This window comes from Zingiber officinale, chromosome 5A, assembly GCF_018446385.1.
Source record: "Zingiber officinale cultivar Zhangliang chromosome 5A, Zo_v1.1, whole genome shotgun sequence".
Taxonomy (NCBI): Eukaryota; Viridiplantae; Streptophyta; class Magnoliopsida; order Zingiberales; family Zingiberaceae; genus Zingiber; species Zingiber officinale.
Genome location: NC_055994.1, coordinates 99708738 through 99729817, shown reverse-complemented (window position 1 = coordinate 99729817; position 21080 = coordinate 99708738). Strand labels below are relative to the sequence as shown.

General features: G+C 39.8%; 1 protein-coding gene across 3 annotated transcripts; it reads right to left on the bottom strand.

Annotated features, from left to right (window-relative positions):
* Window positions 1-28: 28 nt before the first annotated feature.
* Window positions 29-6329, bottom strand: LOC121981210 (beta-galactosidase 2-like). 3 transcript variants are annotated; one of them, XM_042533623.1, is made up of 19 exons: window positions 5743-6321; window positions 5517-5612; window positions 5314-5426; window positions 5157-5223; window positions 4990-5082; window positions 4775-4918; window positions 4472-4560; window positions 4226-4331; window positions 4052-4139; window positions 2933-3051; window positions 2674-2838; window positions 2020-2189; window positions 1796-1905; window positions 1595-1704; window positions 1400-1510; window positions 1223-1324; window positions 955-1160; window positions 557-875; window positions 29-475 (listed from the first exon to the last, which is right to left on the bottom strand). In XM_042533623.1, the coding sequence occupies exons 1-19, from the start codon at window positions 6106-6108 to the stop codon at window positions 365-367; spliced, it is 2685 nt and encodes an 894-aa protein (XP_042389557.1). In that variant the 5' UTR covers window positions 6109-6321; the 3' UTR covers window positions 29-364. The 3 variants fall into 3 exon arrangements, with proteins under 3 accessions (XP_042389557.1, XP_042389556.1, XP_042389558.1); XM_042533622.1 differs by having other exon boundaries at window positions 29-875; window positions 5743-6324; XM_042533624.1 differs by lacking the exons at window positions 29-475; window positions 557-875 and having other exon boundaries at window positions 972-1160; window positions 1230-1324; window positions 5743-6329.
* Between the last annotated feature and the right edge of the window lie 14751 nt (window positions 6330-21080).

Below are 21080 nucleotides of genomic sequence, written 5' to 3'. Positions count from 1 at the left end.
TAAATTTGAAGATGAATTCAGATCATGGTTTATGGAAAAAAAACGTGTTCTTCTCGATATATAGAAGTTTCAGAGATTGCATAACGATCTGCTTCTTGTTGTTATAAATTACAATGGCAATAAAGAATTCAATGCATTCAGTCTGTAAATCAATGGCTAGTTCTCTCTAATTCCGAAAACAATCATCAGACACACGCAATGGACTCGACTACGAGCACAACTCACATTTGCTCATCGTGCGAATTCCCGAATGTCAAACCGATAAATGTTCTCCTTCCGACCGTGTTTTGTGTGTAGTGAAACTTCGAGCAAGCATCTGGATTTGCAGCATCTTGAATGGCTTGAATGCTTTGTTTCAGCTGTGCTATTCACAGCTGACCTCAACAGCAACACTCTTCATTATTCCAGGGCACGGATCGCCGCCAAAAACATCAGGCGACACTGTCACAGAGCAGCGTTGCTCGCCGAGACAGTTCTGCAATGAGTTGAGCAGATAGTACCCCAAATGTTTAATACAACAAGAATCAATCAGTAGTGACGAGGAGCGAAGTTTTACCTTCTCAAAAGCATCATATGATTTGTGGGCATGGCAACTCCCTTCTGAGAAGCTTCCACAAACTCCTTGTGGAGTACCAAAGCTAGCGAATTTTATCGCACTTATTCTTTGATCAGGATTGCAAAACAGGCGGACTTTTGGTTTCCCATAATCTCTAGTGTGCCAATTGCTCATTGATGGCTGCCATTCAGATACATTGGCACAAACACTGCTCACACTCCTCTTAAGCATTGTAATCCCAGCAGGGTCACCTCCCCACTCTTCAAACACCACTATGAGATTTCCGGTAGGATTCAGCCACGATCGAGGAACATGGTACCTGGATTCACCATCACAATGCACACATCATGAATCGAAGGTACATCAATATGTTAAAGGCGGCAAACAATGACACTTACCATTTTTGAGAGGACTCCCCACAGTTAGTTTGGCACTTTTTCTCATTGTACGTTCCGCGATAATCACAATTACCGCAAGTTCCCAATGCTTTGTAACCGGGCCAATACCTACCGATGCTCTGTCCATTGATCCATACTTGTCCTTTCCCCATGGTACTCATGTCTAGGGCCAAAGGTTCGCTTCCATCCGGTGCATTGAAGAAAGCCTGAGGCCCGAATTTAAGGTCAAAGCTTCGGAATAATGATCCAACTATGTTGGAGTGTTTACCTTGTACCATGTCAAGGGCTGGTTCTTAGATGCTTCTTGCCATTCGACAGACGGGGTTCCAGTGAGTGTGTGAAGGTTCAAAGTTTCGCCTCTCAGGCCAATCTGCAAAGTACAATCAGCATCATTAAACAGAAGTGCGATGGCGATGTTATAATTAGAGAATGATGAAAACACTACTTGATAAGACCATTTCTGCCATGTAAGGTCTCTTCTTCCCTCATCGAGACCATTTAGTGTCACTGGGCCAAGGACACCGGCATTCCATGTTTCGAAATGTTCACCAACATTCTAGCATATTGACAAAAACAAAATTGAGAGCAAATGAAAATTTAGTGCTAGAGAATATGAAGTGCTTGATAGATTGGAGAATACCGGGAGCCCAACGGAGACACTTAATATCGAAATTGTGTTGATGCCAACCCGCAGCTTCACATTCCCCTTGTAGGTCAGTTTTGGGTTGTTCAGACTGCCATATTCAGTGCCTGATCAAGGAGAAATATGTGCTAAGCAAACATTCACCACACGAAAAGTGGCCTATTTTCAGTGAATCATTCAGTAAAGATATTCACGGACCTGTCAGCTGTCCATTGATGAACACATGCAAAGAATGACCAGCTGACATTACAGTGAGGACTGGATACGAGTCGGACTCAAGGAAGTGTTCATCCTGATCTACACTCACGCTATATAGAAATTTGGAGCGGAAAGTTAAAAGCTCAGTCTAACAAGGTTTATCTAAAGGTTATAGTGGAAGAATTGTACCAAAACATATCGAGAGACAAAGGTTAGCTGCTTACTATGTTGTATACCAAAGGTAATCCGTAGCATCTCTCGTGATGTTTACCTGCTCCAACAGACCGTCTGTCGTAAATGTTTGTTCATCGATGGAATTTGGCTCTTCATTGAATGATGCCCATGAGAATCCTCCGACCGGATCCATATTAATCAGAGATGTTTGGACTCCAACCTTTTAATTAATAAGCATCAGCCATGTCAGAGAAAGAGGCACACACATTATAGGAGAGTGGGAAACAAGAGGATGTTATTCAATAATTTGGCCAAACAATAGATTTAGCCTTTGAGCATATATAAGCTTTTACAACTCAATTAAACTTGAACGAGTCTAATTATGACCCATACAAAACAGCCAAATTTACTTTGAACATTGAACAAAATTAAAATATAAATGGATTAGGATGCAATCTCTAAATCTATAAGATCACTAAAAAAGAAGTGAACTTTACTGGACAAATAAGAGGAGCATACATTGTCCTGGATTTTGAATGTTCAGGTCTCATTAGGATGTTCTGATTGAGCACGATAAGAAATGTAATCAAACAGAAGAAGTTTGAACCAAAGAGTGAATCGAAAAATATAGTTAATAACTGGAAATCAAACTAGAGTGAGATTTGAAACATCTGGAAAGAGGTAAGTTTCTTAGTTTTCCTCACCCTTGCAGTGTTGTGAACTGTCGTCTTGCAATCAGGAAGAATACTTATAGACCAAGGGGGAAGATCATAGTGCATCCCGTTGAAGGATACTTTGGCATATGAAGAACTGTTATAGTTTGCAAGGAAAGCAGCACAATCTCCCGAGTTTGACTTAAAGACATGTGACTGAATATAAACAATATCAGTGTTAGTTCACCATGAGTACTAATAAAGAAACAAAAAGGTTTTAGCAAATTAGAATCTGCATCAGTTTCAGAACCTCTTGATAGCTTCCAAGTGATGTAACCACAGGATCACCTGAAGCCAAAGCTGATTCGCACAACTTAATAGCTTTGTGGAGATCCTTTAAGTGGCCCCATTTTGGTTGTCTTAATAAACCTGGTCAAAGCAAAAGCAAATCTCAGTACTTGCAAAGAGAAAATCTATAAATTAGATGAGTCTTTTATCCATTATATACAACATTAGTAAAAAGAGACATAATAGAGAGTGCCCTTTATTAGCTTCATACATACATCGTTCGTGTGCCGTATGAATACTCATGAGTGTGTGTGTGTGTGTGTTTGTGTATAGCTATATCGTTGTTAAAACAAAGAGTATGTTATTCTTGCATCTAATTGTTAAAATGCTGCAGCTATTAAACTAATTGTTTATGTCAATATATTGAAAGCAATAAAGATACATTGAAACCACATGATGCATCAAGGATCTAGTTATCATCATCATCTTTATGGCTACATTGGATATGAATTGAAAGCAATGGCAAATGAATGGTCTGACCTAAATCCATCGCATTAGTCATTGATCTTATATGTCACCGGAGTTCCTGCAAGCGCGGAATAATTTTCTACAGGAACAGGCGGCAATCCGAAGCCCTTCTCAATGGGGAAGAGAGGAGGAGGAAGAAGAAGAAGCTTAAATCCTCTTGATACAAGAAGATGCCCTAATTGGGTAAGCTTCTTCCCTTATATACTAAGCTCATCCTATAGGGACCATCCACATTAAAGTTCATCCATCATTAATAGCCCATTAATATTAATGAACCGGATTATTGGATCTACACATTGAATCCACATCCATTTAATCCAAACCCCCTTTGTATGCAATAAAGTGTTAGATCACTTAATTGGAGTTTAGTTTCCTTAATAACAATTAGTTGTGTGTGGGTTAATCAAGTGTGTGCCCACCTTATGGAGATTTAGCCCACCCATGTGGACTTAATTGGATTTAGTCCATCCGTATGGACTTAATCCTACATATATAACCATACACCATAAATAACTAGGGTTTTAGAAATTTCTTGGAGTGAATTCCTACACAAAATCAGTGTTAAACATGCAAAGTTCATGGAACACAAGAATGAGGATCAAGTTGTACCTACCGTACTCATCAATTGGTGCATCATAATCATAGCTAGTCGCAATGAATGGTCCTCCGGCCGTACGACCAAAGTTAGTTCCTCCATGGTACTAAACAATCAGGAACATAAAGACATTACATCAGGACCTTCTTATTCTTCTCCATGGTGAAACAGCCAAGTTAGGACAAAACTTACCATATAATAGTTAACAAAAGAACCGCCTTTTTGTATGAATCTTGCAACGGCAAAAGCCAGGTCCTCTACAGGCCGGTGAGGAACTGGACCACCAAACCCAGTGAACCTGCAACAAAGATAACACGGTGGGTTTTAGCTACCGATTCAACAAACATGAGGCTAATGAAGAACTATTCATGACGGAACTTCACATTAGCTAGTATTTAGTCAAAGCTTAAATTGTAATCACTAATAAGTAATAATTACCAGGCGGTCCAAGCTTCAGTCCACATGTTGGGTTTGTAAGGCCGGTTTGGTGAGAAGTTGTCGCAGTAGAACCCGTTGCAGGTATTGATCTATTTTGGCAGATTAAGATACTATGTTGATAAGTTGAAACGATAGGGAAAAATGGGACCATAATCTTGTTTTTGATAATGTGATTCCACAAAACCGATGACCAAATATTTTATGGAATAAGCTTAAGAGAGTTAAACTTAAGGCATGCATCAAAAACATCGCAATTGTGACAGAAAGAAGTAAGAACTTCTTAGCGAGCAATATGGCACATACAACTGGATCTGGGGCATCATCTTGTTTGCACATAACCCATGGGACTCCAGTGTCGAGTTCAACCGCCATGTTTGCAGCCCAGGCGGCGTATGCCTTTGCGGCGTCTCCCTGATCATACTCCAGTGGCCCAAATTCATTCTCGATCTAGAAAATTTAGGCACAAAAGTAAGCACTGATAGGTTTTAGCATGGTCTAACATAGTCCCCATTTGATACCTGAGAAAGGATTATAGGGCCACCCTGCCATTCATACAACCCTTCAGACTTCATCATGCTCACTATTTTTTCAGTGAATGCTTGCATTGCTACCTGTTTCAAAGTATAATCATACCGTTCAAGAAGAATGTAAAGGGAAGATATGTAACTCAGCCATTGATTCTTACCTTGAAAGGCTCATTGTCAGTTCTGAAAGCTATGCCGGGAACATATTTGAGCCAAATAGGGAAGCCTCTATTGATCAAATAGCACAATTGAATCCAATAAATCTTTCATGGAGCAACAAAAGCAAAGAAAAAAACACTAATAAAGTTGGATTATTACCCGAAATTCCACTCGGCACAAACATAAGGGCCAATGCGGAGATGAACATAGAGGCCGGCTTGCTGCACCAGCTTGATGAAGTGAACCAAATCATACCTTCCATCGAAATGATACTGAAATTTTTCCCAGAAAAAAATTTGGTCTATCGAACAAGCTTTGGACAGGCAATTAGGACGGAATTTTTGTTCTGTTTTTTTGCAAACCTCGCCTGGAGAAGGCTCATGGCCATTCCAGAAAACGTAGGTCTGAATCACGTCCAAGCCGCCATCTTTTGCCTTCTGGATGAGATCCGGCCACATCTGAATACAGCCAAATCCACAATCCAAACAAAAAAAAAAAGGGAAATAGAAGCGAAGGTTTGAACTCCAAGAAAGAGGAATCCAGTCTTGAAGAAAGCCACATTTGTGGTAAAGAGTAAAGTAGGGAGACCTCGGGAGTGCTTCTGGGGTAGTGAATGGAGCCGGAAATCAGAATCCGCCGCCGCCCCTCGATGACGAGGGCCTTGTGATCATACGCGACAGACGCATCCGCCGCCGGCGACAGCAGGACTGCCGCGGCGGCGGCAAGAAGCAGCGCCGGCAGCATAAAGGCGGCGCCTTTTTGGCTCCGCTGGCGCAACTCTCCCTCCTCCTGCCCAGAGAGAGAGAGAGAGAGAGATGCAGATGCAGTGTAATGGCGGACTAACCCTCTAAGCTGGTTCCTTTGTTTTCTTTTATAATGGTTTATTCTTGTCTCTCTCTTTCTGCTTTCTTTGTCTCGTTGCAAGGCTTCTCCCTTCATCTTGATTTCCGCCATTAGATGTTTTGCTTTTTTGCTGATTCCGTTTTCCTTTATCCCCGCTTTGTTTTCCTTCTTTATCGCCCGTTTAGATTGAACGCAGTGTGGATTGGCCTTTCCTTTCTCGGATTGTCCTCCACCCACCGTCGAGAAAATGGATTCCAGAAGAGCAATTTACGCGAGATTATTCATCTTCATCCTAATTCAAAACAATTAACTTTGCAATTATTGCTATCGAAATAATATTTAGAGATATCAAAGCTGTCGTTGAGTATCATTATTACGCGCATGGAAGGGAGGGACCAAGGTGCCATAATGGTGGGAACTAAAAGGAACCAATGAAAAAAGGAATTATGGTTAATTGTATAATTTTATGGTTGATCGTATCATTTTAAACTTGATCCACTGACTCTTCTGTTAAGGCCTGACATGAGAGGAGGCCCAAGCAGATCCCTAGTCGAGTTTGTACTAAAATGGTGGAATTGTAACACATGGGAGTAGGCCTCCGGCTCATCTAAGGTCATTTCAAAACAGTAGTAGAAATTACTTGAGAGTTTAGGGTTCAAAAAATCCTAAGTAATTTAATTATCCAAGTTTGTTGTAATGATTATGCGATGATGTTAATAGGCGGTGAATCAATGTCACATGTCTCTTCATTTGATTGATAGTCGAGACTCGAAAGGTTTTTTTTTTATTAATTATTATATGTCATCTAATTTGAGATTTGTTTACTCAATTTTGATACATATGTTTTTTCTCAAATAGCATAATGAAAGATGATTATGCCTCATCTCAAGTGTCTTTGCAGCCGGTTTCCAATTATATAAAGGGAAGTAATCAATGCTGGAGGCTACGACGATCCCTCATCAACGTTGTTGCCATAGCAATGCCACCATCGCAAGGCCACTCCTCAACACCATCGCCTCTCATCTCTAGGGATGCTATTGCGCCCCTGTCGCTACCACTCTTTTCTCTCTTATTGTAGTCACTGTCAGAGCTCTCCCTCTCCTCGTCATCGCTGCTAGAGGCTCTCTCTCTACCATGACCTCTCCCTCTCAGTCTCTCCCCTTCCGAGATGGATACCGCCAACCACACATTGTCGATCGCACAACCGACTAGGACATGTCCTCCTCTCCCTAATTGCCTTCATGGTCTCCAGTACCAACTGCTATCACAAGGGTTGAGTAGGATTCAAAACTACATGGAATTGTATATTGATTATAATTGATACCATAAATAAATTAATTAATTTAAAAATATAAATTAAAAAAATATGTGAATATTAATTTTTTAAAAAATATTTAATATTTAATACAAAATCATTAAATAAAAATATTATTAAAATGGTACTTTTCGATTTTTCTTATAATCAATAATATTATAATCAAACTAATTAATTATTATATATGAATTTTTTGAATTAACTCCCGTCCAATATAAATAATCATAGAATCTAAAAAAAACACTTTTTCATCTCGTTAAGAAGAATTATTTTAATAAGTTTCATAGTTAAAAATGCTCGTTCGTTACTGTCGAAATATTAAGAATTAAAATAAGATGAATCAATCTACCATTTAAATAAATATATGAGATTAAATATTAAATATATAAGTAAACGATGGAATTATAATTCTCAAACATAGCAACCAATGAATTATTTTCCCAAATTTCACAACAATAAATTTTTAGGCCAAAAATCTAAACTTAAAAATTCATAAACATTATTTCTAAATGTCATCGCAACTCAAATAATCACAACTAAATATTCAACATAATTTTAGAGTTGTCATATTGTATCTCAAAGTCACACAATTTTAGAACCTATAATAATAAACCAACCAATAAACAATATTAGCTCGATACATGAGTTGAAAATCAAATTAAATCAAATGGATAAAATCCTCACTTAAAGTAGCTTGTAAATCGAGCAATACAAGTTGGAATCAAGCTTCAAAACTTACAAAGTCACAGCTAAATTGAGCAAGTAAAATTTCTAATAATTGATCGTCTGAAAAAACTCAAACCAGAAATCAAGAATCGAATTGAAAACTCCTTAAAATTGAATCAAAATCTGTTTGGGTCATAATAAAGTGGTCACATAGTGATGTTGCTAGAATTACTATCGAAAATTCGAAGGGAGACGATGGTGATAACTAGGTTTGGTTGGGAATTTTCCTAGGGTTCAAATATACATATCCCATGACCTAAACTATAGGAAATGGATGATAAAATAATAGAAATCAAAGGAGAACGACTCGCGTATGACCTGCATAAATTAAAGTTTGTTTTCACCATTTTTTTACTAAATATTTTAATTCAAGTTTTTTTCAATAATTTTTTTTTGGTAATCAATTGGAAATTGGAAAGGGAGAACGCTAATGGAAATATTTCATGAGTTATGGGGGTTGGATAAAAAATTAATTAAATGAGATGCAAAAAATAGGTGGGGCTGGAGCCCACCCTAGCCCATAGGTAGCTCCACCCCTGCTCCATTATCCCTTCATCGTTGAGTCCTCCATTGATCCTACGGTTATTGCTCCTGGCCATCGACATTGCTGCTAGCGCTGCCTCCTCTTTCTCTCTCAAGGCTTCTCGTACGTCTTCTTCATGCTCTTGTTGCCTTCGACGCGGAGTTCATCATGTGCACCCATGTAGCAACCATCATCGCCTTCACGGCCAATCTCCGATCTCCTCTACCTCCTCTCCTTCCTCTCTCACACATCATCGGAGGGGATCACCCCTTTGAGATGGCCATCTCACGATCAGTCCTGGCTAGATCACGTCGTCATCGTGGCTCTTGGCTCTTCCTCTTCTTCCTTTGTCACTGACCAAGATATCTCGTTGTCGTCTTCACCATCGGCCAGATCAAGGCTCCTCCCTCGTATTCGGCCACCAATCGCCTCACGGAGGGAGGCCCTCCCCTTTCCTCCTCATGCGAATGTCATCATCTAGGAAGCCCCCTTTTCGGATGTCCTCATGCAACCTCCAGCGTCGCTCTGCGGTCAACCTTTGCTACCTCCGGTGTAGATCTAACCACCGCTTCTAGCACATATCCCACTATTATAGCGGTTGTCGCCACCTCCGGCATGGATCTAACCGTTGTCGTTGCTTCTAGCGCAGATCTCGTTGCTATCGTCGCACTCAGCGCAAATCTCAATGACGCCATCCTTCTCGTGACGTTGCCTCCTTCGTCACTGCTTTCGTTATCTCGTCGTCCTTCCTGTGCCACCTCCGTTGTCAAACTCACAACCCAGTCCTCCCTCTCCCTCTACGATGTAATAACCGGTTATACATCTGACCACCTTGTTGGGACCTTAAACACCGGCTAGAGGGGGTGAATAGCTAATCACCCACGTCGTTTGTTTTCCTACACTTGTTAGCGCAGCAGAATCTAAAACAACAACTAGAAAGCTAACCCTAGAAACAATAAAGACAAGAAGAAACCAAACAAACCCTAACATGTTCGTTTAACATTGTTTGGAGATGATGTCCTACTCCACGACTATCTATAAGATGGATGATCTTTATCAGTTTGTGGATGATTTTTTGACAAACTCTAGCTAGCTCAAACCTCCTTATCGGTGGAGAAACTTCATTGCAACTTAATCAATAGCACAAGGATCACACGAGAGCTTGGAGACTCTAATTGAGGGTTAATCACCTTTAATTTCATCACCCAAGCTAGTCATTCCAAGCTTCATTATATAGAGCTTGGGGAAAGCATCCAAGCTATTTTCCGCTACCAATCGACTAGTAAAGTCACTAGTTAACAGACCTCTATGGAAAATCGATCGTTACACTCCAACGGCTCGATACCAGTCAACTAATAAACTTACCAGTTTACTAATAAAGTCACCAGTCGATTACTCCATATCGGTTATACGAACAGAACCCTCTGTTCGCTCCCACCAATCAACTGGTAAACCCTAAACCTAGGGTTTTACCCCGAGTACAATCTCTCATGCACTCGTTCTCACCCATGCAACCTTACCTTGCCTTTTAGCCTCCTTCATCAGCCTTGCATCCCTCGGATGCTTACCCATCCTTCACGTCTTGCCTTCAAGAGCTTTCTTCGATCTTGTCCTTTGTTGTCAGGTCTTCTATTGCTAAGAGGCTCCTCAGCTCCGGAACTTCACCTTGACAAGAGCTCCTTTCTCCGAAACTTCAACCTTGCTAAGTCATACTTAGACTTACGTTGCCAAGACTACACATTTGGACTTACACCGCTAAGTTTCTACACTTGGACTTTGTCTTTGCCAAGATCACACTTAGACTTTGCCTTGTTATACCTACATCATGCACACTTACAAGACCATATCAAATATAACAATAACCTAACATCAAAACCTAGGGTCACATCGATTGCTTCAACAATTTCTCTATTTTTGATGTTTGGCGACCCATTAAAGTTAGGAAAACATATAATGTAATAACATGCAAATAAATATGCAATATACTCATGCATATATCATGGAACCTAATCCTAGGCTCATCATTCACCTAAAATCCCCCTTGAGCTAGGATTTCTTACAAAAGTATTTAGGTTTTTCACTTAAACCTAAACTTCTTTCCCTTTGCCATACATCAAAAAGAGCTCCAACAATATCTCAATTATTGGACTCTTTTAACCTCTAATAACCATAGTCATAATGTATTAATCTTTCATATGATTACATACATGTATATCATCCTTTTGGTCATTTTCTATCGCTAAAAAATAGTTTCATACTGTATTAGTCGACTGCCTAAACCCCAGTCAACTACCCTCATCGAATTAACTTGTAGAACCATTTTATATTTGATGAATAGTATTATCAGTCGATTGGTAATTGTATCAGTTGACTGGTATGTTATTTCAGCCCAAACTACATTCTGAACCCAAATTCTGAAATGCACCAAAAATTTTACAGACCTCCAAAAATTCTCAAATTTTATTGATAGGTTTGTTTTACTATTATCTACTTGGAAAAAATATATTTATCACGTATCTAAAGATTGACATAAAACTTAAAACTATCTAAATGATTCAATTGAACATTGACCTAAAGTTCCAGTTTTGGTTTCCTCTTAATGTATCTGTCCATACTAGACCATAATACATCCCTAGCATTAGTTTATATAGCATTTATATATCTAAAATTAATTTTCCTACATATAAATTTCATTTCATATTTCTTGCATGACAACTTATTTTAATTATGTCAATTCTTTGGATTTGAGACTCAAGTTTGTCTCTAAACCACTTGACACACTTTATGACCCTTCTAGAATCCCAAGCAAGGTCTACTTGAGATCCATTGACCATGAATCCCCATTTGACTTTTTGAACTCCCCCTAGAGCTTTTAACCTTAATCACATCTCTAGATGACTCATCTAAAGATATTAGGCCACAACGATGTACCTCAGGTGATGATTGGTCAACTCATTTGACCTTCTTCTTTTTCTCAACCTTAGACTTTTTCTTGTCTTTGGTTGATCTCTCCTTGTCCTAAATGGTCTTCCCTTGTCATTTCTTGACCTCTCCTTGCTATAGTCATATGTCACCTTAGCATATGACTTTTCTCTAGCCTTGGAGGATCTCCCCTTACCATTTGCATTTGTAATCATTGCATGTGACTTTATTTTGGCCTTCGGAAACTCTACTATGGCATATCCACCAAAATTCTCCATGGGTAACTTCCCCTTACCCTTGTTTGATGAAGACTGGTATCCCTTGTTTAACTACCCAACATTATACATAATCTATTATATCCAACACAGAATCCTTTATTCGCTCCCACCAGTCAATTGGTAAACTCTAAGCCTAGGGTTTTACCCCAAGTATAATCTCTCATGCACTCGTCCTCACCCGCGTAACCTTAACCTTGCTTTCTAACCTCCTCCATCAGTCTTGCGTCCCTCGGATGCTTACCCATCCTTCACGTCTTACCTTCAAGAGCTTTTTTCGACCTTGTCCTTTGTTGTCAGGTCTTTAATTGCCAAGAGGCTCCTCACCTCCAGGACTTCACCTAGCCAAGAGCTCCTTGCTTCGGGGCTTCAACCTTGCTAAGTCGCACTTAGACTTACGTTGTCAAGACTACACACTTGGACTTACACCGCCAAGCTTCCACACTTGGACTTTGTCTTTGCCAAGATCACACTTAGACTTTGCCTTGTTATACCTACATCCTGCACACTTACAAGATCATATCAAATACAACAATAACCTAACTTATACTTTTGTCCAAACATCAAAACCTAGGGTCACATCGATTGCTTCAACAATTTCCCCCTTTTTGATATTTGGCAACACATTAAAGTTAGGAAAACATACAATGCAATAAGATGCAAATAAATATACAATCAACTCATGCATATATCATGGAACTTAATCATAGGCTCCCCCTTCACCTAAGATCTCCCTTGAGCTAGGATTTCTTGCAAAGGTATTTAGGTTTTTCACTTAAACTTAAACTTCTTTCCCTTTGCCATACATCAAAAAGAGCTCCAATAATATCTCAATTATTAGACTCTTTTAACCTCTAATAATCATAGTCATCATGTATTAATACCCCATATGATTACAGACATATATATCATCCTTTTGGTCATTTTCTATCGCTAAAAAATAGTTTCAGACTGTATCAGTTGACTGTCGAGACTCCAGTCAACTACCTTCATCGAATTAACTCATAGAACCATTTTATATTTGATGAATAATATTATCAGTCGACTGGTAACTGTATCAGTCGATTGGTATGTTATTTCAGCCTAAACTACATTCTAAACCTAAATTCTAAAATGCACCAAAAATTTTACAGATCTCAAAAAAAATCTCAAATTTTATAGATAGGTTTGTTTTACTATTATCTACTTAGAAAAAATATATTTAAAAATATATTTACCATGGATCCAAAGATTGACATAAAACTCAAAATTATCTAAATGGTTCAATTGAACATTGACCTAAAGTCTTAGTTTTGGCTTCCTCTTAATGTATCTGTCCATACTAGACCATAATACATCCCTAACATTAGTTTATATAGCATCTATATATTTAAAATTAATTTTCATGCAATATAAATCTCATTTCATATTTCTTGCATGATAACTTATCTTGATTATGTCAATTCCTTAGATTTGAGACTCAAGTTTGTCTACAAACCACTTGACACACTTCATGACCCTTCTAGAATCCCAACTAAGGTCCACTTGAGATCCATTGACTATGGATCCCCATTTGACTCTTTGAACTTCCCCTAGAGCTCTTAACCTAACGGGATCGACCATTAGGGCATCTTTAGATGGCTCGGTTTTAAAGTCAGGGCAGGGGCGAAGAGCTGAACGAAGGGAAGGGTAAGATCAGTAGTAGTTTTGAATAGCCCCACCCTAAGTAATCTCTATAAAAATACTGCTTCTGTCTTCTGCTGAGAAAAGATCTTCTCCGTACACCATTTACGACCTGGTGCTTCAGGGGTAGGGATAGATCCTTTTCTTTCTACGTTTCTGTTTGAATCTTATTGCCATTCACTACCTATATAAGTTGCTGATTGCAGACGCAAGGATGGCTCCAAATTCCCGTAAGGGTATCCCCACTCGACCGTAAGGGGAGGGCCATCAGCAGTATTTTGTGTTGGTGCAGGAAGCATCCGATGATCGAACCTTAGTTTTGATAATGGCAAAGGATTCAAAGTTAAGTTAGTGTGTGATCTAACATGTTTGAATGAGTGTTTCAGGAAAGTCCTAGCTGCGGTTAGGCAGGTGAAAAACCCTAAGGGGTGCTAACCTTAGGTCCTAGGGGGCGGTAACCCTAGGTGGAGGAAAACCCTAAGGGGCGGTAACCTTAAGTCCTAAGGGGCGGTAACCCTAGGTGGAGAAAAACCCTAGGGGCGGTAACCCTAGGTCCTAGGGGGTGGTAACCCTAGGCAGAAAGTCCAGTCGATCTGGAGGACCGGACTGGCATCAGGTAATCTCTCCTGAGGGGAGTAGGTGAGGACGCGTTCCCCGTAGAGGGAACAGTAGGCGTCGAGTCGACCTAGGGTTTCCGGTTGGAAATCAGTCGATTTCAAGACCGACTCTTTTCACTTATGAACTATCGATTCTAACATTATCTTGCGGTATGCAATTACTCGGACTAACCTTGTTTTGGGAGAAGCGGCTCGGAAAAGGAGGTCCGGCGCCGGATGGATCCGGCGCCGGAGGTCCGGCGCCCGGATCAACTTTATCCCTGCGACTTGCGACGTGGAGCAACCGGTTGGCTGGCCACGTCACACTCAAGGCGCCAGGTCCCGGAACCTCATATAAAAGGAGGGTTGAGGTGCGGCTTTAAGAACAACAATTTTCTAAGCATTCTCCATGCGACAAGTGCTAACGTCTCGACCAGAGCAACGACAACCCGGAGCTTCAGTTTTAGTCTTTTTATTGTCGGTACAATATTCCTTACTGCTTAAATTGTACTTAGCTTGTAATAGCTTTTACGAATTATAGTTGTTGCCCACCGGAAGCGATCAAGGATCGCGGGCCTTCGAGTAGGAGTCGTCACAGGCTCCGAATGAAGTAAATCCTTCGTGTCCACTTTATTTACTTTCCGCTGCGTTATTTCTGAACAAGGTTTTACGATTTCCAAAAACGAAATAGCCACGAGCGCTATTCACCCCCCCCCCCCCCTCTAGCGCTTTCGATCCATCAATTGGTATCAGAGCGGGGTCATTTTGAATCAGTGCAACCACCATTCAAAATATTTTTTCGTGGTATTTTTTAGATTTTCGGAGTCGATTAGAATTTAGCCTTATAGATATATTCTAATTCTTTTTCCCCAGAATCGGTTTTTCTCGGAATTGGTGCAACACCACCCGAGTTCGTGATCCATTCTTTTTCTTCCGCACTACTAAGCCAGGACCAAGTCTTGGGACATTTTTTTGGTTGTTTTTCGTTTTAGGTTAATCTGAAATGGCCCTTCAAGAAGGCTACAGTACAGCCCGCCCTCCGCTATTCACCGGAGACGACTTCGGGTACTGGAAGGGTCGGATGGAGGCATATCTCCAGACTCACTTTGAAGTCTGGATGATTGTCAAAATCGGATTCCAACTACCATCTGATACCGCCGGCAAACCACTACCGTACGAGGACTGGGATGCATCTTTTATCAAGAAGGTGGAAGCAAATGTCAAGGCAACCTACACCCTCCAGTGTGGCCTATCAAAAGAAGAACTCAACCGCGTCGGTCCCTTCAACAGAGCCAAAGAGTTGTGGGAGAAGCTAATTGAACTTCACGAAGGGACATCCGACACCAAAGTAAGTAAAAGAGACCTAATTTTTAATAAATTATTTAACATCAAATTGCAGGAAGGTGAAATAGCTGCCCAATTCCATGCCCGGATTCAAGATCTGCTCAATGGTCTTCATGCAATTGGACAGAAGGTAGACAACCGAGACATCATAAGGTATTCTCTAAACGCCTTTCCAAGGAACACCTTGTGGGCATCCATGGTAGATGCCTACAAGGTCTCCAAGGACTTATCTACCATTAAACTAGATGAACTTTTTGCAGAACTCGAACTTCACGAACAGACTAATGCACGCCCGACCGAGAAAGGGTTGGCTTTGGTTGCAGGAACAGGGAGATCGCGTGAGTCAAAAATCAAGCGGAGAACCGAACCTGAGTCAGAAGAAGAACCAGATTCGGAAGACGACGATGAACTTACAACCGAGATAGTCAACCTAGTAAAGAAGCTCTGCAAAAAGAAGGGCTTCAACAAAAAGGATCTCAGAAAGGCCATCCAGTCTAAAGAAGCCCAACCAAGCTCGAAGGTTAAATTCGAAGTGACCTGCTACGGGTGCAATCAGAAGGGTCACATCAAGGCAAATTGCCCGAACCAAAAGGATCCAAAGAAACCCAAAAGAAAGAAGGCATTGAAGGCAACATGGGACGAGTCTTCTTCCGAGGAATCCGACGACGAAGAACTAGAACAGACGAACTTTCTCGCCTTGACAGCCCGGGACTACACCAACGGATCCGGAAGTGAGGACGAATCGGAAGCTGAGTCCGAGAGAAGCCACAGATCCGCATCCGTTTCTGAAGGACCGAACCCCTCTGTAAGTAAAAATCGTTTATATAGCTTAATTAATTATTTAATGCATAAAGTAGCTAAGTCCAAGATTTGAATCAAATCGCTTCTAAAGGAGGTAACACTCCTTAAAGAAACGCCTAACAACAAATCCTTAACTGATCAAGTTCAGACTAGAACCTCAACTCAAGTTCAAAAACTTGAGGAAGAGAATTCCAATCTGAAAAGTCAGGTAAAGGATTTGAAAACAACCCTAGAACGATTTTCCTTGGGATCCAAGAATCTTGACTTGATTCTTGGAACACAAAGGGCAATCTATAATCGAACTGGACTAGGGTATAAAAAGAAATATAAATCTTACCTATCCTTAATAAACAAACCAAATAGTAAATCGGTCCAAGCTTGGGTTGCCAAGTCCAACCTGATCAATCAAGTTGGACTTGGACATTATTGGGTTCCTAAGGATCAAATACATTACCTCGATAAACCTTATCGAGGCTATGATCCAGGGGGAGCTAGCAGAAAAACAATTAAAATTAATAATTAAATTCAAAATTCAAAATTCGAAATTATTAAAACTCAAAATTCAAAATTTGAAATTAATTACTAAAACTCAAAATTCGAAATTAATTATTAAAATTCAAAATTCTAAATTCTAAATTCGAAATTAATTATTAAAATTCAAATTCGAAATTCGAAATTAATTTAAAACTCAAAATTCTAAATTTGAAATTAATTATTAAAATTCAAACTTAAAATTCAAAATTCGAAATTAATTATTAAAACTCAAAATTCAAAATTCGAAATTAATTTAATTCAAAATTTGAAATTAATTATTAAAATTCAAAATTTAAAATTCAAAATTCGAAATTAATTATTCAAAATTCAAAAATTCAATTTAAATCAAATAAAAATTTAGAAGGAGGATCCAGAATAGCTGACACCCCTAAACTAAACTACCCGACTAGGTAACTGAACTTAATCTACCCGAAATGGGTAAACAAGAGTAGACTACCCGGCAGGGTAATTAAGGGTAGAAAAAATGGGCTAGGTTTAACTTGATCCACGGTACTGGTGAAGTTTTTGGATGATAGTAAGTTAGGGAAGCTTGGGCATCGCATGTCTAGGAAGATATGGCTTCGACCTGGTGCATTTGGCCAAGTGGAACTGACTGAAGCTACCCTTAAATGGATCCTAACTAGTTAGACCAAGGTTTAGTATTAAGTTCAATGGGTAGGACTATTTAGGAAACCTCGAAGGCATGGTTACTTTAATGAGCTCCTTGTGACTCACCATAGCTCAGAAGTTTATCCAAAGAATGCTTACTTGTTTAACCCAAAGCTAAACCCGAATCTAACATAAAGTTAAACTAAGCCCTAAAAATTAAACTAATTCATCTCACAGAATAATAGGATCCCTTGATTGAAAACATAAATCGGGTGAGATGACTAAGCAAACTAAATTTTAAATGTTACTTAAGTTAAGTTAAACATTTTTTCATTTTTTAAAATGTTACTTAAATTAACTTAAACATTTTCAATTTCAAATTAACTTAAACATTTTTAACATCAAATTAACTTAAACGTTTTTAAGTTAATAAATTAACTTAAAACATTAAAAAAAAAACCGAACAAACAGGGGTCAAAAACCAGGGGCAGGCGCCCCCGGTATTCGGACCCAGGGCGCCCGCAGAGAACCCGGGCGCCCCGCCTCACACGACCCCGGGCGCCCGGACTCCCTTATAAATAGGGGGCAGGAGGCGCCCCCTACCCTTGCACCTCCAAGTCTTCCTTAAGCTTTTTAGCTTCACTGCGAAGACTTTCAAAATTAAAATTTTCCGCGGTTGATACAAAGTCGCGACTCAACCGAGGTCGTCAGTTCTAAAATTTCTGACAATGGCTCCTCGGTAAAATTTCTATCCCTTCTTAAATCTTATTCCAAAACTTATAATGCTTGTTTATTTTTAGTATAATATTCGCTTGGAATTTAGGAAGCGTTCTAAATCTGGTGCTGGGCCCTCTACACCTAGCATTGACCCTAGGTTTCCCACCGACGAACTTAGGCTTAAGTTTGAGTCAACGATTTACATGACCATTAGAACCAAATGTATAGATAGAGCGTTCTTTCTACGCTCTTGTGTTCCAGCCGTCGAGGCTATAAACCACTATAGGTTGCGGAACCTTGTTGAGTGTACCAGCTCGATAAACATAAGTTTGTGTGCCGAATTCTACAACAACCTAGTAAAAATAGACGACTTTACCTATACCACTAGGGCAGCTGGGACGGATATCTCACTATCCCCCACTACCATTCGTGAGTTTCTAGGTTTATGAGAGTCACCCTGCACCTTTTTGTGCTATCCTCCCAGGGAGCTACCTTTTGAAAATCCCTACTCATATATTACCCTTGATACAATCTATTCATATTTTTTTGAGGACCAGCGTGATCCCACTGTGACCCAGTTTAGGTCAGTTACCCTTAGAGTCCAGGACTATGCCCTCTATAGAGTCCTAGTGTGTTGCATTCTACCGCTAACCACCCGCGACGTTGCGGTAATGCGTCCATTCCACTCCTTTCTTCTTTATGCCCTGTGTCATAGGTTAGACATAGACTTCAGCCTACACATCTTTTCCACTATTATCTACGCGGCTGGATACGAGACCAGCGGACGGATACATATGCCCTACTGTCATATTCTGACAGCTTACATGTCCTCCTTGCACATTGATGTCACCAGAGGTGACACCCGCTACATGACCGAATTTGACATTATAGGAGCTAGGAACTTCTCCCTAGCTAGTATCCATATAGACGATGAGGGTACCATGTCCTGGCAGAGGGGGGCACAGCACCAGCAGGAGGAGGAGGCAGAGCAGGATGAGTTCATGTTGGCACTATTTCCTGAGGACGCCGCCCCTGCCCCACCACCAGCTCGAGCACCACGCCCAGCTCCCCACACTCTAGCCGATCGAGTATCTGGACTAGAGAGGGCTATGTCGAGCCTCCAGCACGAGAGCTCCGAGTTTCATCGAGACATACGGCGAGAGGTCTCCGATCTACGACGAGAGGTCCGACAGGAGGTCTCCGACTTACGACGTGACGTACGGCAGGAGATCTCCGACCTGCACCGAGATCTACGAGAGGATGATCGGGCTCGTCACACTGAGCTCCTGACACTGCTCCGGTCGCTGGGTTCCGGACCACCACCCTCATCATCTCAGTAGCTCGACCGTAGCTCCATTATGACAGCATGTAGCAGCACCTTTATCTATGTTGACATTATGACAGCATGTAGCAGGACCTTTATCTATGTTGACATTATGACAGCATGTAGCAGCACCTTTATCTATGTTGATATTATGACAGCATATAGCAGCACCTTTATCTATGTTGACTATTACTTCAGACTTGATTGATTCTGCCGTAATTTAATAGACCAAGGTGTTTCAAAAACTGTTTTAGAATTACAACTTATAGGCAAACTTTTGATTTTTCAAAATCCCTACTTTACTAGACTTTCAAAAGTTGGATTTAGCCTAGGATTTTCCCTAGAAATCATGTTCCCCCAGGACTCAGCCAGAGCATCTCACAAGCACCTAGGTTTACCTTGATTGTGTTTGTAAAACATAGAACGGTGTGAGATGTATAGGGTACAACCTAGACTCAAGAATGCTTATTTCTGTGCATCAATATGAGTCTGGGCATTAAATACATGATTAACAGTAATCAAATCAAGTCTTCCAGCCTTAGTCAAATCTAACTGGATCAATTGACTTGACTTGACTAATCAAGTGAACACTGTTGCCCTCTAGGCAATCGGCAAGTAGCTAAACGGTTAGACAGTTGGTGAAGGAAATAATAAGTTTAAGCATGTCTGTACTTAAGGGATCTAATACCTGATCAAAACAAATCTTAACTCATGCTTGGACCTTAGGGCTCTGATACCTTACTAAAACAAAATTTGTAAACTATTAAACACTAAGGTTAACGCTTCTCCTTTGCCTTAAGTATTCTTGAAATTCATTTCAAAAACATGCCTTAAACAACTTTTCAAAAACTTCTCCAAATTTAAAACTTTCAAGTGTCCTCTATTTTGAAAATTTTTTGGAATTTTGTTAGAAAATTATTTAAGCTGAAACTTTTTCGAAAATTCGTTAAGTTAAAAAAAATTTTTAAGTTAGAAAATTCTTTAAAGTTTGAAAAATTTTGTTAAGCTGCAATTAACTTCTTTAAGTTGAAAATTTTCCTTGGAAATTTTCTTTAAAAAACCTGAATATTTTTCCGGAAAATTTCTGAAGTTGAAAATTGTGTCTTGAAAATTTTTCTGTGAAAATTTTTGGAAACTCCTCAAAATACACTAAGTTAAAAAGAGCTCCTTTTTGCTATATCTCTTTAAGCAAAATCAATTCTAAGGTGTTGCCTTTCACTTGCTCCTTGCCTAAGTTAAAATATTTTCTGCTAAATTCTGTCTTGAAAATTTAAGTTTTTCAAAACTAGCTCATTTTTGATATATGGCAAAGGGGGAGAGTAGAGAAATTCAAAGATTGAATTCAAAGATTCAAAGAAAATATTTTAAAGGGAGCTTGTATTAAGGGGGAGCTATGGCTATTAGTAAAAAATTCAAAAAGAATAACTTATATTAAGGGGGAGCTATGTTTATCTTGCTATCACGCTTATCTTGTTTCTTGTGGTTATACATAACTGTATATTTTTTACTTAACATTGAATTTCGGTTGCCATTATCAAAAAGGGGGAGATTGTTGGTGCGGGAAGCATCCGACAATCGAACCTTAGTTTTGATAATGGCAAAGGATTCAAAGTTAAGTTAGTGTGTGATCTAACATGTTTGAATGAGTATTTCAGGAAAGTCCTAGCTGCGGTTAGGCAGGTGAAAAACTCTAAGGGGTGATAACCTTAGGTCCTAGGGGCGGTAACCCTAGGTG

Coding starts and splice junctions, on each gene's coding strand:
- LOC121981210 (XM_042533622.1), bottom strand. CDS start 6,108: ATGGCGGAAATCAAGATGAAGGGAGAAGCCTTGCAACGAGACAAAGAA. Junction 5,224..5,313: donor TGTGCCGAGTGGAATTTCGG/GTAATAATCCAA, acceptor TTTGATCAATAG/AGGCTTCCCTATTTGGCTCA. Junction 4,332..4,471: donor ACTGAAGCTTGGACCGCCTG/GTAATTATTACT, acceptor TCTTTGTTGCAG/GTTCACTGGGTTTGGTGGTC.